Here is a 17,790-nt window from a genome sequence, read left to right on the forward strand (position 1 = left end):
TTCTGGTGCATTTGCAGGAATGCTTTTTAATGTACACTGTCCCTGTCAAATAAATAAATTAATTAAATTAAGTAGGATTTTTAATTCTATTCTGGATAAAACAGAAAGCAGAAAGCCAATTAAGAGTAGCTAGGATAACAGATATATAATCTCTCTGAATTTTCATCAGAACTCTGGCTGCAGCATTTTGGATCAGCTGAAGGCTTTTAACTACAGTTTGTGGACTTCCTGATGATTGCAATAATTGGAGATGAAAGAAGAAAATTCTAGAAACCTCTTTGATATGGGATTTAAATGGCAGGGCTTTAGAAAAAAGAATTGTGGGCAGGGAAAAGAATTCTATGGGCGGGGTCAGAATGTGACTCTTTGTGACATCATCAGCATCTCTTCTGTGTAAGATCAGTAGCTACTCTGAGTTTGTACAGGTAACAACTTCAGAGATTCATTAGAAAAAATTAGAAACGATTCAGGCGTTTTTTTGCTGCAGAAAGTTTGTGATTATAAGACACATTTATTTAAAGAAGTAGCCAAAAGGGAGTTTTACAAGGCGATACCTTTGCTTAAAAGCTAAGCCATCTGAACCATATTTTAGCAGACTAATTTCAAAGTCAGCTGTGATAATTTGAATTTAGTTCATATTAACGTTCAGATTCAGTTTTTAAGGACACGTTTAAAATGGAATATTTCTTAGACCATTTGCTTCAAATTGAAGCTGCAATTTTGAAGATGCACAAGAGGTGTAATAACTTCAAAACACAGTTTGAAAGCAAATTATCTAAATATCAAAATGAGAGCTCATCTGACAGTAATGACTGTGTCAATTTAGGGAGGGCGATTGATAAACTAAGCTCAGCTTTAACTGAATTTGAAGTTCAACTGCGAAATTTTAAACAGAACAGAACGCAGGAACAGAATCTGTTAAATTCAGATAATATTCCTTTAAATGCTAAGTTTGAGCCTACTGAATACAGGAGATGTGCGTCTATAGAATATAAAGATCAGCAATGTAATGTCCCTAAGCTTCAACAACAAAATGCGTCTGGGAAAATTCAGGCTTTAGATTTAGCACCACAGCAGTCTTATGATCAGACAACCAAGAAAGATGGGATAAAACATTGCATTAGCACTAAGACTCAGCGTGAGAGCACAGAGAAACCAGGAACATCTATGAAAATTAAAGCTCCTGAATGTGAACAGGAACAGATCTCAACTTTGGAGGGGAAATTTGTCAAAGAAAGACCGAAATCTAAAAGTGCACCAGCAGCACAAATTGCTTCTGTCCAACAGAGAGTTTGTAAACTTAAACTAGAGGCACCTAAAGGCAACAATGAAAAGGACTGTCACACAAACCCATGTATTAAATCACAAGATAAGCTTAAGAATGTGGAAGTATTGCTTAAGCACAAAAATATTACATTTGGAGAGGCAACTCTGCCTAATAATTCAAGATCATCTACCACTAAAAGCTGTGCTGTGAATAAAACCACCAAAAGTGCACCTAAAGCTTTATATACACAACAGTTGACAGTTCAGGTAAATAACCAATCAGCTAAATCGGCAGTTTCAGCTACAAATGACAAAGAGGATGATGTGAATTTTAAAACTGTACTTTCAGCAGAAGAAGCAGACAAGATATTTTCTAAGTTGATTTCTTTTCTACATAAAATTCCTGATGTTCAGGCAGAGTTACTGCATGAAAAGAGTGAAACAGAGTATTACAAAAACCTATATGATCAATTACAAGCTGATTTCTTTGAAATACGTACAAAGCTGGAGAACCTCAAGCAGAAACAAGATCCAAGGACAACTTTAGCTGAAAATGTAAGATCATCTATAAATGAAACCACCAAAGGTGCACATAAAGCTTTAGATACACATAAGTTGACAGTTCAAGTGAAAAACCAATCAGATACAAATGACAAAAAGGATGATGTGAATGCAAAAAATGTACTTTCACTAGAAGACGCAAACAACATATTTTCTGAGTTGATTTCTTTTGTACATAAAATTGCTGATGTTGAGGAAAAGTTACAGAATGAAATGCGCGAAAAAGAATATTACAAAAACCTGTATGATAAATTAATTAAGGAACATCAGCAAAATGTTGCAACAGAAATGGAGATCCCAGAAGAGGAGACTTTTCCCAGTGTGGCTGAAAACCATGAGCCACAAGCTTTGACAATCGTGGATACACCATCTGATAATTTGATAGTACTTGAACAGTCAACAGGTAGACCATTATTGGACATTCCGTCACCAGAGTCTGATGAAGATACATTTTTTGATTGTTTAGGAGATACACTTGAGCAAAATCCTGGCACATCTGATAATTTGATAGTACTTGAACAGTCAAAAGGTAGACCATTATTGGACATTCCGTTACCAGAGTCTGATGAAGATAAATTTTTTGATTGTTTAGGAGATACACTTGAGCAAAATCCTGGCACATCTGATAATTTGATAGTACTTGAACAGTCAACAGGTAGACCATTATTGGACATTCCATCACCAGAGTCTGATGAAGATACATTTTTTGATTGTTTGGGGGATACACTTGAGCAAAATCCTGGCATATCTTTTGAACCTTGTTCTTTAAATACTGCACCGGAATCTCAATGTGACAATGAAGTACTAAATATAGATTATCAAATTGAGACTGAGGAAGATGATGATGTGCCTTCTTTTTCAGTTGAAGTCTTGATAAAGATTATTGTGGCAGTTGGCTTCAGTTTTCTAACCAGATATATATTTATGCATATTGGCCAAGATTTCGATATGACCGAGGCCTTCTACCAGTTGCTACAACAGTACTGCTACCCTACATACGCATCACCTCGTCCCTTCTAACTCAGTATACAATTGAATTCTTTCTTTTTTCGCATTTTTTTTTCTGTTTTACCCTCCATCCCTCTCTCCCTTTATCTCCTCCTTAATTCTGTTCTGCTCTCCCTTTCTCTCTCCTTAATCCTCATCCCCTCTGCCTTTCTCCATTAATGTTATCCCCCCTTAATCTTTTCTTAATCTTTTTGTATAAAATTGTCATATGGGTTTTCTCCAGGTGATCTGGTTTTTCCCTAAAAAACTGAATTAAAATGACTAAGGGTGCATTTAATTTCTGCTAAGACTAATTTTTACAGAGCTGCCTATATGATTTAAGAGGTCAAACAACTACTGGCTACTTTTTAAAACATTTGAAGGTTTCAGATCAACAATTTCCTTCTTTTTTGACAAACAACAAAATAACTAAAAGAAAAAAGTTAAATGAAAAAAAGTCAGACTCTTCTTCTAGAAATTGTCCTTTTCTTAAATGGACAACAAATGTCTTGGTTAAATTAAAGTAATATTAGATTTTATTCTGCCTGTGTTATGACAAATGGTGGTCTTTATTTAATAACTTATTCAAGTAAAGTAGAGTAGTGCAATAAAGGCCAAAACATTTAGCAAAGTCTGCATGTCTGTTTAATATTCTTCCCCTTCATCTTCCTCTTCAAAGCTATCAGCTCCAACCTCCTCATAATCCCTCTCCAGAGCAGCCATATCCTCCCTGGCTTCAGAAAATTCACCCTCTTCCATCCCTTCTCCCACATACCAGTGAACAAAGGCCCGCTTGGTGTACATCAGGTCAAACTTGTGGTCAAGTCGAGCCCAGGCCTCTGCTATAGCCGTGGTGTTGCTCAGCATGCACACAGCCCTCTGCATCTTGGCCAGATCTCCCCCAGGAACCTCAGTGGGTGGCTGGTAGTTGATACCCACCTTGAAACCAGTTGGACACCAGTCAACAAACTGGATAGATCGCTTGGTTTTAATTGAGGCAATGGCCGCATTTACATCTTTGGGCACAACGTCACCGCGGTACAGAAGGCAGCAAGCCATGTTTGGGAGATACACTTTTTGGACACTTTTTTGGTTTTATTATCACAGAAGCACAACAGGTACCACTATGCAGGACATAATACCACCATGAACAAAAGAGTAAAGGAATGCTAATGCCAGAGGAGAACCTAATCCAGAAACACCACAGCATTTTACTTCCAACCTTAAAACAATACTCTACTATAGCCTGCAAACTTGGGGAAAAAAAAAAAATAAAAAAGTCAAAAGCTATTTGGATTATTTGTTTTGTTTCATCAAGTAGGCCTAGTTAGCTAGCTAGTTAAGTGGTTAAGCTTAAGTTATTGGTTAAGTATTTAGTTAGTTAAATAGTTCAGTAGTTAGTTAGTTAGTTAGCATCAGCCTTACAGGAGACAGGACCTAGATATTTTTCACAATTATTTGAGGTCTAAAAAATCATAGATGAGAATGAAACACCATGACTCGAGATCATTAATCAATCATTTCTTTAATTCATGACTAAAAATACTACTACTACTACTCTACTTTGTGATTTGTAAAATACAGAATTAAATAATTACATATTAATGTAAACAATATTAAATACATTTAAAATGGTAATTACGTTGAATTTAAAAAACCGAATTAAAATGTGAAGTAATAGCTTGAGTTTTTGGGGAACAGGCAGATCGCTGAGTCCAGATGAGGAAATGGGCGTAAAGGGCCCCTCCCAGTCACAGCAGGTTGCTTTTGCTTCTCATACTTTTTGTTTTGCAGAGAAGAGAACCAACAGGAAGCTGCCGGTGCCTCTTCAGAGCTTCAGGGATGGTGACACCGAGTTTATCCTGCGGTTTGTTTCGGCAGATCGAGCCGATCGTCGTGCTGGAGCAGGTGGGCAGCGCTCTGTTTGACACCGCCTTACAGATGGTGGTGAAAGAGCGATGCGCCAACATGACGGAGGAGAGCCAGCAGAAAGCCATCACTGACTTCTACATGATCTACAACCTCATCATCAAGCTCTGCCCCATCATACCTGCGCTGGCCCTGGCAGCACTCAGCGACCGCGGCTGGAGGAGGGCCCCCATCGTTGGGCCCCTGAGCGGTTACCTGCTCTCCAGGCTCACTCTGCTCCTGGTGCTCATTTTCGATCTCCCGCTCAGGGTGATGTTTGCAGCCGCGGTGATCTACGGCCTCTCTGGGGGGTTCAGCGCCTACTGGCCCGGGGTCATGACTCTGGCGTCTCTGGGCTCCAAGGCGGCTGATCGCTCCAAGGTTGGTGCTTTAACGCATTTTATACACAAATAAAGTTGGTAAACATGTATGGAACATGTTGGTAAAAGTCTATTTTAACGATGTTACTGGAGCTTTTCAATAAATTGGAAATTCTTCTACAAGTGATTTTATTCAAACTTTGATTTTAAGGCCTAAATCTGGATAAATCAAAAGAATTAAATCCAGATATAACACTGGAAAGACTGTTTGCTCTTCATTCACTCCTTCCACAATGCCAGTGATAAACAATGATGCTGTTTGCAGAGATATATTAATGGAAGTGGAAAGATAAATCAAGTAAAATGAAAAAAACAGAATGGAAAAGATTGTTTAAGAGGAGAAAAAAAGACAGTATGAAACTATGGGCACTTTTAGAGACAACATCAAAGCCTTTTTGAAAGAATTAGTGCAACCTGTATTTTAGTAATTAAACCGTTGGTACAATAACAAAATGATAAAAAAAAATAATAAAATAAAAAAATTCTTGGTAGCTACTTTTTCTAACGTCCATTTTTGTCCCCTGCACGTTTTACTGTCCAAAAACGATGTTATGCTACAGTTTACAGACATTTGTCTGCCCTGTGTTTGAGCTACTGTTTGCGCCATTCCATCTTTTGGTCCCTATACCTGGCTGTGCAGCAGGGGCGGAGCTAGATGGGGGGCCAGGCCACCCTGGGGCCACCCCTGCCATTTATTTCCCTCTAATACAGACAGTGGTAACAGTAGTACTCTTAAGTGGAATATTGAAACCATTTTCATTTTTCATATACCGGTATTAACATTTACTTGACAACAAAGACATTGTGGTTAACTATGCACATAAATATACTAAAATTAAAGATAAGTACAGAATTCATGCTCTTTTCAGAACTAGATTGTGGCTTATATGGGGTAAAGAGAAAATTATGTGTCTCTGCAAGTCATCTAGGAGTCTTCGGTGAAATGATAGATAAATAACAATTTTAATACAAACGTATTAAATAATCAATTTATGTAGATATTTTTACTTGTAAATATAGGTTTTTTTGCATAAGGATTACTGATAAAAATAAGTAATGACAATGGAAAAGAAGTTTGCCCCAGAACTTAATCCTAAAAGATTTGTATCCACTACATATGCGTCTATTTGTTAGCAAAGGCTGCAGGAAAGGATAGTTTGTCTTCATTTAGAAAATATGGATGTTGTGCTCAATGATTTTCCTGTTGGAACAGTGTAGCTTAATCCTGATACCAATTCCATACCCATACCATCTGTTTGAAATTATTTTACATTGATCAAACTCTGAGGTATTTTATGTAGAAGATTGATGGTAAATCATTTTAATTCATGATTAAAGCGGCACCAAGATTAGAGGAGAGGTTGTTAAGCTTATCAACTATAATCTTCAGTTCAGATTTTTCAGGAACAGCGTATTATCATGGAGATCCACAACATGTGAATCCCTCCCAAACTCTTTAATGGTCACACAACCCTTTCCTCCAAAACTGAAGTTATCCCAGTTTTTGTTTTCCTTCCACCATTTTTGCTTTCACTTTCTGCATGGGGACAACAATCCATTAAGTGTCAACATTTTCAGCACTGACCTTTTGTGGATAACTCATTGTTTACACTACATGAAAATGACTATAAATACAATGGTACATCCGTGCATCTTCGACCCCATCTTAGACGTAGGAGCTGAAGATGTTGAGCCTAGACAGCAAGCAGATAAGGGCTGGGGGTGCTGATTCTATGAAATAAATGCTATTTTGAAGAGCTCCTCACTTCTAGACATAATGGCCTCTATGCACAACTCTACTTCCTGAATTTAAGGCAGCTCCTTTGTTTCCTATCTTTCATTTCTGGATGAACTGATTAATCCAGGTGTGTCTAGCCATGGTTACTGAGGTCAGGCACACCTTGATTAATCAGTTCATCCAGTAGAAAAATACAGGAAACAAGTGAGCTGCCTTAGGTTCAGGAAGTAGTGCGGTTGTGCATAGATCCCATGATATAAAAAAATATATGTTTTAGTTTTGGTAGTTTTTTTTAGTTATTGGACTGATTTTAAGAGACCAAAATGGAAGAACAAAAAAAAAACAAAAAAAGGGGAAGTAAGCAGAAAAAGTCTCCTTTGGGGCCAGACGTTGGCAAAAACAACCTTGGGAAAGAAAGGCAGCTGTCAGAGACTGTCAGCAAATAGGGTTTGGGGACGTCCCCGGCTACAGCTGATTTACAAAAACCAGAGATGAAAAAGCTCATTCTAGAAGGAGCTGAGATGAGATTTCACTTTTTTGAGTGATTTTGTGTAACTAAATGTCATGCAGAAGTTGGGTTGTTGAGTCAAACTTTTCTCAAGTCTTTGTTTTTGTTGCACCATTTGGGAAATTTTGGGATTTTCACTTTCACATATGGGTTGAGGCAAATCACGAGACTGTTTTCTAATAACTGTTTATTACAGTGTAATAAAGGATTGTGGGGTATATTAAGTTGTTCCTCAAAATGAAAGTTGTTCTCTTCTTTCAGCTATTCTTAGAGCAATCAGTGCCTGTTTCTCATGTGCCATGCAGGTGATGATGAGAGTGGAGTTGCTGTATGGGTTAGCTGGACTGGTGGGCAGCTTGGTGTCAGGTCATCTCTTCCTGCTCTACAGCTCCAGTTTGGGAAATGGAACCATCCTGCTCTCTGTGAGCACGCTGCTGCATCTGCTCTGCCTCATATTCTCTGTTGTCCTGCTGAAGGTCAGTTTAACACCATCATCCCTCGGATTCAACAAAGCTTTGCGAGATGTTGAGAGCTGGCTGGATTGGTTTTCAGCTCTCCTCCAACATATTCTCCCAATTATGTGCCAATTAGTGATGGTCTGCCATATAAAATGAAGAAAAATAAACTGAACTATTGCAAGATGTTACAATAGTCTGAGGAAAGTCTTCAGGGATGTCTTTATCAAAGATTGCATGGGATTTATACTAAAATTCCACAAAATGACAGACAAAAAAAATATTTTAGATTTAACAAACCTAGTGTGCAAAAACAAAAAAAGCAATTTCCTCGATACATCCCACCTGATAGAACTAGTGTGTTTCCAAGGCTCCATGGTTACCTATAGCAACCATGGAAAGAAGCGCTGTTAAACCAAAGCAGAATGATTCTTTGGTGACTGAGGTGGGGAGTCAGATACATATGTTTAGTAGGTAGCCACAGAGATGTCATGACAATTTAAAGGAAGTATTATGAATGGAAACAGATCCTGATGGCTGGACTGATTCTAACACTGATATCCAAGGTGGTAGGCAGAGTTACGCCTCACATTGACTCTTATATTTTAGATGATCTTGTTGCTTTGGGCTGAGAGTAAATTAAATATTAATTAGACCTGCAGTGGTTAGAAGCTGTAATTAATTAATCAAATAAAAATGATGAAAATTTGGATAAGCTGCCCCTTTAAACTAACTATGTGATTTAATATTAAATCTCATATTAATATTCTTCGACTGTGAAAGGATAACGGAACAAAATCATAGTACGTTTGTTACAAATAAAGATATATATATATATGTAAAAAAAATTAACAAAAGTTCTTCTATAAGAAATTAATTTAAAAAAAAACATAGAAACATGTCTTCTTTCAGCATAATTATACAGCATTAATTCTGATGGAAGCTCTAACTCTTGCTTTTTAACTTATGAACATACTGATTTTATTTTTTTGAACTTTTTCACTTACATTTCTAACTTGTTAACGTAACTTATTAACTTGAGGTGGGCAAAAATAGTAACTTTCCCCATATGTGAGCTGCTCATAGGCTTTTTTATGTGTCCTGTTACCATGTTTAGTTATGTTTCAGCCCCAATTGGATGTTTGATGCTGATGAGAACATTGATCAATGATTAATGTTTTAAATGCGGTGATATTGAAGGTCTGAGGTTCTACTCTGGCTTTAATTCTTCTCAACATCGTTTGCACACCAAGTTTTTTTTTTTTAAATATCCAACCTTTGTGTGGAAAGTTAAATCCACAAGTTATAGGCCCCGTTTTTGTGTGTTCATAAGCTTGATAAATCAGACCCCAGGTCAGTGTTGGATTCCGATTCTCTTCCAACCTCTTATTGATCAGATACTTTGCCTTTTCATCGCATTTCAAGGTGAAACAGAGGAGCAGCGTGGACTCAGAGGAAAGCTACCACCTCCTCTCTCACGCCTCCCGTAACGCCCATCTCATCAGCACTTCCAGTCGGATAAACGTGCTGAGTGTGGTTCTTCTGTTCGTGGCGGCCTTCCTCTATGACTTCGCTGTGGGCGGAGCCATTGAGATCCTGGGCTCCTTTGTATTGAAATCACCCCTCAGCTGGAATGCCACACAAGTAACATTAGCTGCTTTTTTAGATTTTCACATCATTCTTTTTTTTTCATGATTTGCTCCTAACTCAGTATTTTTTTTCTTGGTTCATCTGTCAGCCTGTTTTATTTTTTTTTTTCTGTTTTTCTCCTTCCCTACAGGTAGGGTACGGAAATGCTGCAGGATTTTTGATTTTCCTCACCAGTTTCATCGGCGTCATTGTGTTCCGAAAATGTGTCGGCGATGAAACGATGATCCTGATTGGCATGCTGTCGTTTGCTTTAGGCATCTACGTCATGTCCTTCGCCACCACGACCTCAGTGTTCTACATAGGTGAGATCTCTGACCTGCAAATTGGAACCTAAAGGTATAGTGGAGAATTTTCATGACTTAGAAAGACGCGCCCTCTCCACTTTAAAAAAATTGTACATGCACGACCCTGTACCCGCTTCCGAGAGGGAACACCTATTAAACGCGTGCGAGAGCATGCAGTAGCCCATTTCTCCTCATCCATGCTCTGTTTAAAAGTTGCTGTTTGGATCGCCCATACAAGCTTACTTTACAAAAGAAGATTTGCAATTTTGCCACTATGTCAGGCTCACAACCAGTAAGTAAAAACGGTAACATATCATAAAACATATCACCAGAATAATTGACAAATTAGGAGAACCATGTTTTGATAATCCACCCGGAAAAAAAAAAATCCTCTACTATAGATTTAAAGTGACATCCATAGCAGGGAAAGCTACTGGGATGTCTACATTACTCTGCTTATTGGCTTTAGAAGTGACTTTAGGAGGCAGTCTGAACAGCATTCTACCTCATTTCTAATTTGGTTATTTGCACATTTCAAATACAGCGACAAAAAGGAGAAGTGGGATTAATCTGAAACCATAAAGTCTCCCCACTCATATTTCTAGGCAGTTTCAAAAGCTTGCAGCCATTCAGTCACAAAGCCTTTATATCTGATGTCTGTTCTTCATGGTGCTTTCATTTTGACGCACTAAAATATAGATTATTGACCTAATCTCTGCAGGGATTAATTATGTGATAAAAGAAAATGATTTGTTTTAAATAATGAAAAAGAAATTAACAAGACTGAGGTTTTGGGTGGGAAACTTTTGTTGGTAAACAATCAGCCTATCTGTGTTCTAAAACTCAATTGTGAAGGTTTATTTTTGGGTTTTAAATTCTGAATTGATTCTCATATTAATTCCTAAAGATAAGTTATAAAGATTGCTCTGTCCTTTGTCCTTACAGCCAACATTAACTATAACTACTTTTATTTCTCTTTTTAATGTTAATATAATAGTAGTATCGATATGCTGTATAACTAAACAGCTCATAAAAATGTTTTTAACACCAAAAATGAAAGATTAGACATGATGTTCAAGTTTAGAAAATGCAGTAAAATGAAATTGAAGATCATCCTTTAAGGATGATGTTTTGACCCTCACATGAGGGGATTTCACTGGTGTAGAAGTAAAAGACTGTAGCGCTGCTTTTCATGATCATTCTCACACCCTGAGAAAATATGTTTTATATAACCAATGAATCGGTAAATCAGAATTTTAAAGTCGATTTATTTCAGTCGAAAACATTTCAAAAGCTAAAAACCATTAACCAATGCTTGGATTCATACACTCCAAGCCTTGATTTCTGCTGTTTTACAACTAATGATGAGAAAAAGAATATAAAAAAATAACAATAATGATTTTTTTAATTCAGAAATGTTGTATTTTGGACTCAAATACTTAAATTACAAAGGACAAATTTAAAGGAACATAAGTATTCTGTCTACTGTAGCCAAGCCCGTTATTGGAAAGTTAAGTGGAAGAAAAAAGTGGGTGAAAAAAGAAGTGAACAAGCAACAATGATAAACTTAAAGTTTAAGGAAAATCAGAAGGAAAAAATATGATACCCTGGTAAATAGGAACACATATGAACTGCACTGCTATTATTTTACCTTTCCTGTTATTTTCTAATATTTTAGATGAAACTGTGTCTTTATTAGTTTAGCTGCATGGCTGTTATAGTGCTTAGTTTAAAACTGCTACCTGTATTAGCAAGCTGTGCTGCATTGCTAACAGTTCTGTGTGTGCAAACTAGAACAAGCACATATCTGGCATTAGCTTTTTTTCTTCCTTATTACAGTCTTATCTCAATTAAGCTTGCAGTTCATGTTTTAAAAAATATTTTTCACTTTTTGTGTTTTTAGGTCAACATTTGTAACCTGATAGCATATATAGGCACATGCTAGCTAGGTTGCTTAGTGTAGCTTGCTGTGGCTCAATTTATCGACAATTTTAAGAATCTTAATTAAACATTGTTTAATACGTATCTAAAGAAACATAAAGTTATGCTGGTTTAGTTATTGTGTCTCCAATAAGGGGTGAAAGAAGCCAGCTTTGTAGCAGTAGGGTGACATTTCAGGGAAGAGGAACCTTTACTAATCAGTCCTTGTTTCGCTCCACAGCGCGTTCTTTAAACCTCTTCGCACTCATCCCCATGCCAACGATCAGGTCTGTGGTCTCGCAGCTGGTCCCTATGTCCTATTGTGGTAAGTTTCCAGTCTGTGCTGATATGTGTGACGGTAGCAACTCCCCAAAAAACACATTTCACATTAATTCACTTGTAGAAAATCAGAAATATCCATCAGTTTTAAAGTATTCACTGTATAGCACAACATCTAAAATATATCTAAGATATAAGATAAGAGCTTAAGGACACCTTAAGGACAAGGGACACTCATTTGAGGACCAGAATGTTCACATTTTGGACAAAGAAGACAGGTGGTTTGAAAGGGGTGTGAAGGAAGCCATTTATGTTAAGAAAGAAAAACCAACCTTAAACAGAGGCGGTGGACTCAGTTTTCAGCTCTCAAAAACCTTCAATGCAGCGACGGAGTAGAATCCTTCCTGCAATCATTTCAACCCCCGAGTCCAATGCAGGGGACAAAACATCTTGCCCCTAACAACCCCCCTTTCAGAGGCAATAACCTATTGGGTATTGCAGGCTAACAGAGAACCCAAAACAGCTCCCCATTCCTAAGGGCCATTCTTCCGATTCAATCTGCATGGTTTCTAAGCCAAACAAGTTTTTGGCTATGTTATAATGCTTCTAACTCAAAGCTAATTCTGACATTTTTAAGCAAAACATCTTCAAACTTGGAAACCAAGTCCAGTGGATTGGGTTTTTTTTTTACTTTTTTGGTATGACAATGACCTGGATGACTGAAAATCTTCACCAGCAAGATAAGATAAGATAGACTTTATTGATCTCACAGTGGAGAAATTCACTTGTCACATCAGCTCAATAGTCAAAACAAGGTGCCATTGGGTATATACATATATACAGTGCGTCACCAATTTATATTTATATATATAAACAGCAACAGTATCTTATAAGGTCTTATATGAGCCCTTTAAAAGCTGGATTATATGCACCTAACTCCCACTACAAAAGTAAGCAAACCTTTATAGGGTTAAATAACAGGGGGTCAGGCTTTTTGTATGCCGCCCACCTGCCATTTCAGTTACAGTTTCAGTTAACTTGTGTACACACAGCCTTTGGGAAAATCTCTGCAGAAAATACTTTCATTTCCTGGAAGACTGACCGGTCCTGTAATGCTGGTCTGTCCAGTTCATGTCTTTATCATACAGCAAACACTGAGACACACCATGACACAGCCTTTGTTCATCCATCTGCGTTGAAATCTCTTTCACCATGTGATAAAGACTGTAAATGGTCATTGAACACACCCTCCTGTGAATTTATTTTAGGATTTCATTCTTTGATGTGATCCCCTGCACATTTGCTGCCTGATATCTCTTTTTTTATTTATTGATTGACTTAATTGATAACACAGTGGAGAAATTTACTTTTTTTTTTTTGCCATCCATTAGGTATGGCTCTCACACTGCTGGAGATGACCCTTAAAGTGGCTGGCGTCGCCTACATTCCCACCTTCACCAAGATCTATCAAAGCTCTCTCAACTGGCTCCCAGGCTTGGTGTTTTTGATCTCCAGCATCATCACTGTACTTGCGATGATACCCATCAGGTACGCCCCATCTAAAGCTACTGAGTAAACTGTATCCGATGAACCCTTTGTGTCTCATTCTCAACGATTCTCTCTGTGCCGTTTCCTGAAGCATCGTCGGCTACATTTCGGCTCAGAACAAGCAGTACGTGAGGATTCAGGGAGACTGAAGAAGCAGCACACATACAAGCAGTGAGTTCTTTTCTAAAACAAGCCAACTGGGAAATGAGACTTTAAGGGAAATGTTAACATTCCACTTCCTCAAATGTTGGAGCTAAAACAGGGTGTTTTTTATACTTGCCTAAACGGCCTTAAGTAACATTCAATGTGGTGTAAAAAGGCCTGCATGGACACTTAACATGAGTAAGCCAAACCCATATGACAAATAAAAAGTCGAATATTGTTGAAACGATGTCAAAGGTTCGCGCAAAGGTGGTTTAATCAGACGATGACTTCTTGTTAAAAAACAGAAGTGCGTTTTGAAAAATGCCTTATGTCTGCTATTTTCAACACTTTGGAGATCACCACTCAGAGTATTGCATGAGGTCACCTAATGTTTGCCTTCATTACGCTCTCCTTTCGCCATTAGTTTTATGTCGTAAACCAGATTTCAGCAGCTTTTTGCTTTGTTTCCCTTTTTAGATTTCTTCATTGGAAACATGCATTACAGATAGGCAGGAGTTGGGAAAAGCTAAGGTGATGCTGTGTTTTATTTAAACACATAAACTTCCTTGGGTTCCTTAAGCTGGAATTCTGGTCTGGGCACAGCAACAATTAAATTCACTTTTAGTCAGAAGAAACGTGGGAAAAGAAAACCACCCCTTTAAACCTTAATCTACCTAATCTAGCTATAGAGGTCCATGTTGTTACATGTTTAGTACATGATGACTTGGTGGAATCAGCATCTTGGGGATCGTATTCTTAGGTATAGATTAATATAAACAAAACATGCGGAAAACTGAGGCCAGTTTCTGATCTCTGGTTTCCTTAAACTGACTTTTTTTTTTTTTTTATCCTCCTGTCACACTATTTATGTGAGGACGTTGAAAAGTCAAAGTTATTACAAAGCTGATAATTCAAGCTGTCTTCTCATATTGGCACATGATAGATTAAGCAGCACTGATCATCACAAAATTCTTTTTTTTTTGTATATAATCCTAAGAGAATTTTAAAGCTTTACCTTTCCAGAATGTAGCCAATTATGTTTGAAATTGGCCGCTCACACTGAGCCTGGTTCTGCTTGAGGTTTCTTCCTGTTAAAAGCGAGTTTTTCCTCTCCACTCTCGCTACAAGCTTAGTGTGAGGGATTGCCTTAGAGTCAAGGAGTCGATGCAATCGACTGGTTTTCCTTAGATAGAAAACTTTGAATCAATTTGACTGTATGATTCTGGTGAACTGTAAAGTGCCTTCAGATGAAATGTTTTATGAATTGGTGCTATAGAAATAAACTGAATTGAATAAATTGAATTGTTCTAAATTGCAAATTTTAAAGACTGAGATTTATAAACTCAAAAGGGAAAAAATGAACAACTTTATTTGTACTTGTAGGTTTCAGCCTACCTGCTAAACGTTGGGGTTTATCTGGGAAAACAGCAGCTTTGTGATTTGTCTGTTTTTTATTGAACAAATCCCATTAACAACCCCCAGCCAGATAAGGGCTGCTAAGGTGATCTGTTCATTTAGGTACGATGCTTTCTCTGACTGGAGCCTTATTTCCTTTTTCTGTCATTTTCAGAAGGCAGGTCATCAATGAATCCTTTCTGATCTCAGGCCAGTTTCTCTTTGCAGGATCGATTTTAGCTATTAGGAAATTCAAATTACAGGAAAACCTCTGCTTCACAAAAACTAAAGATTTGATGTATGGATCTAGAGACAGAATTAATAATAAGGGACAATAATGACATCATATGCTGGCATATGAAGCTCTACCCAAAGGTTATTTCAGTTTGGTGAATCCAAACTAGTTAAGACACATATTCTATGTTTGTGTTAATTGAAACATTTATGGACCTTTTCAAACAAGGTATTATGACTGCATCTTTTAATGGATTTTTTTTTTTTTTAAACAAAGTTATCAAATAATATACTTTGCTTTTCTGCAACACTTGGTTTTTTAATAGTTTACATTAATGACATGCTTTTATTCTGACATACTTGTGCTTTTTAGGTTCGACTTTTTATACTTGATCAGTTTGCACTTAAGTTAGGTGAAAGGGATTATTACCTCTTTACAAACATAGGCGTAAGATTTTTCTATAATCATATGGACGTTGTTGAAGCGTTTAAAGATTTTTTAATTATTATTTTGTTTATATCAAGTATTTGTAATTGCGTAAGTTTACTGATACACTACAGAATGTTTTTACTGTTCATGCAACTGCTGTATTTTTACACATTTCTATGTAAATAAAAGTTTTAAGGAATTAAATATAAACTGAATCAGCTCTCTTGTTTTGCTTCTTCTTTTATGAGATGATTAGGATTCTGTAAAACATTTGAGCAAAAGGAAGCATCACTTCTGCAGAAACATAGGAATCATTTATTCTCTTTATTATTGGTCCAGTATATTTTCAAAAAATGTGGTAAAGATAAATTGCATCAAAACATCAGTATACAAGCTTATTTAGAATTACAACAAACTGTTATTAACATTCAAATGTACAATCGGGGACGTAAACAAAGCACACTGGGGGAACAGAGAAAGAAGAAAAATGGATGTCTGTAAAACATCAGACCTCCACACAGGTTGGATTCCTGATAATGGGATTTTTTTTTATCTCCACATTTCATTTGGCTTAGAAACATAAAGGAAAACTGTTCCCCGACCTGAACAAGCATTCAGACGTCCCTTTAGAGAGACTTTAAATGGACCAGTTTCACCAACGCCGCCTTTCTGGATCTACCTGGATGCTCTAAACAAAAACACAACATCTGTCTTACTTTTAGCAACCAAGAGCTACATGTTTAGTGCCAAAAGAAGAAGAAGAAAAAAAAAAAACAGCAGATGTAAAATGATAGAACCGGGCTGGTTCTGTAGAACAACCCAAATTGGTCAAATTTACAGAACCGGGTCACATGTACAGTCCCTTCTTCCATGTTGACAGGTAATATTGAAATAGACTTGGCTGGCTCATGTCTGAACACTTACTTCATTTACACCAGATAAAAAACAGTATATGGATGGATTAGTACCTGTTTTTCTTTAGTATTTTTATTCAAATAACACTTTTCACTGAGAAAGTGGGAGATTTAAAACAAAGTAAACATAAAGCTAACAGTCACTACAATGAATGAGCACAGAGACCAGATGTTTAGTTGTGCTGAAGCTTGACTTTTAAACTCTAATAACCTTTTACTCTCTTACCCTTATTTGAATTCAACACCTGAGTACTAATAAAAAGGTTTTAGCCTAATTATTCCCTTCTGCCCATTAATACCCCCCCTATTTAACTGCAGTCCTGGTAAAGAAAAAAAAAACATCTTTAACGATGTGAAAGATGTTTAATAAAGACGAAAGCTACGCTCTTTAAACTGACTGAATCTTAAAGCGTTTAATAGTTTAAAGTTTATTCTTGTTCTAGAGCAAATTTTTGGAAATCCTGAGTTGCCAACAACTGAGCAACAATTTAAAATAAAATGTTCGAGAAGCGCAGCTGCAGTTTCAGAGTGAGGTGTGACTGCTAACAAAGATTAGCTTGTTTTAAGGCTTTTCTACATCTTTACCAGGGTTGCTGATCACTGCAGAGGGGGATGTGTTGTTTGCATCAAAACATTGATAATAAAGCTTTATATTAATACAACAGTATCATAGTAAAGTGTTTGGGGGGTAAAAATAATGTAACTGAGATACTGTTTGGATCTCTGCTCCCTTCTTCAAAGTGCATCATCATATTTTGCTATTATTTCAGTCAGATACAGTCATTCAGGCTTTTAGTGTGAGCGCCTCCTCTGCTGTAGCTGCCTCAGGTCATCCTAGCATCATAGCTACCTGGAACAGCTCCACTCTGACCCCTTACATGGCTGAAAAAAATTTGTTTTCCTTCATTTTTTGTCCTTAGTCACATCTGGCAGTGCGATAAAAGAAGTAGCTGCTTTAAAGCTTAAAGATCACCCAAGACATAAGAATGAGGGACAAAAAGAACAGGGCAGCTGAGAACATCTAGGAGCTGGAGACATTAATTCCTCTGTTATGTTTGGTTGCTAAGAGGGCAGGCCCAACGGTGTGGCATCAGCTTCATCACTTCAATATGGAAATTGTACCTTTATTCTGAAAATCTCTTTCACTGGAGAGAAAACACTATCTGAGGCTACATCTGTGCAAAAATGA

At 37.2% G+C, this 17,790-nt stretch overlaps 2 protein-coding genes across 2 annotated transcripts; one reads left to right on the top strand and one right to left on the bottom strand.

Moving 5' to 3' along the window:
• Window positions 1-3,163: 3,163 nt before the first annotated feature.
• Window positions 3,164-3,873, bottom strand: LOC107092013 (tubulin alpha chain-like). The gene has a single exon (XM_015386278.1). It carries the CDS (start codon window positions 3,871-3,873, stop codon window positions 3,460-3,462), a length of 414 nt encoding a protein of 137 aa, XP_015241764.1. The 3' UTR covers window positions 3,164-3,459.
• Window positions 3,874-4,571: 698 nt separating this feature from the next.
• slc46a2 (solute carrier family 46 member 2) lies at window positions 4,572-15,877 on the top strand. Its single transcript, XM_015386271.1, has 7 exons — window positions 4,572-5,103; window positions 7,654-7,824; window positions 9,229-9,447; window positions 9,584-9,755; window positions 11,899-11,982; window positions 13,328-13,484; window positions 13,576-15,877. Exons 1-7 carry the CDS (start codon window positions 4,657-4,659, stop codon window positions 13,631-13,633), a joined length of 1,308 nt encoding a protein of 435 aa, XP_015241757.1. The 5' UTR covers window positions 4,572-4,656; the 3' UTR covers window positions 13,634-15,877.
• Window positions 15,878-17,790: the final 1,913 nt, after the last annotated feature.

The sequence above is a fragment of the Cyprinodon variegatus genome, unplaced genomic scaffold, assembly GCF_000732505.1.
Source record: "Cyprinodon variegatus isolate N-32 unplaced genomic scaffold, C_variegatus-1.0 Scaffold362, whole genome shotgun sequence".
Classification (NCBI taxonomy): Eukaryota; Metazoa; Chordata; class Actinopteri; order Cyprinodontiformes; family Cyprinodontidae; genus Cyprinodon; species Cyprinodon variegatus.

Excerpts from the sequence above, each read along its gene's own strand:
- LOC107092013 (XM_015386278.1), bottom strand. The coding sequence starts at position 3,873 with ATGGCTTGCTGCCTTCTGTACCGCGGTGACGTTGTGCCCAAAGATGTA.
- slc46a2 (XM_015386271.1), top strand. The coding sequence starts at position 4,657 with ATGGTGACACCGAGTTTATCCTGCGGTTTGTTTCGGCAGATCGAGCCG. Across the intron at positions 5,104-7,653 it reads AGGCGGCTGATCGCTCCAAG|GTGATGATGAGAGTGGAGTT; the intron begins GTTGGTGCTTTA and ends TGTGCCATGCAG. Across the intron at positions 13,485-13,575 it reads CTTGCGATGATACCCATCAG|CATCGTCGGCTACATTTCGG; the intron begins GTACGCCCCATC and ends CGTTTCCTGAAG.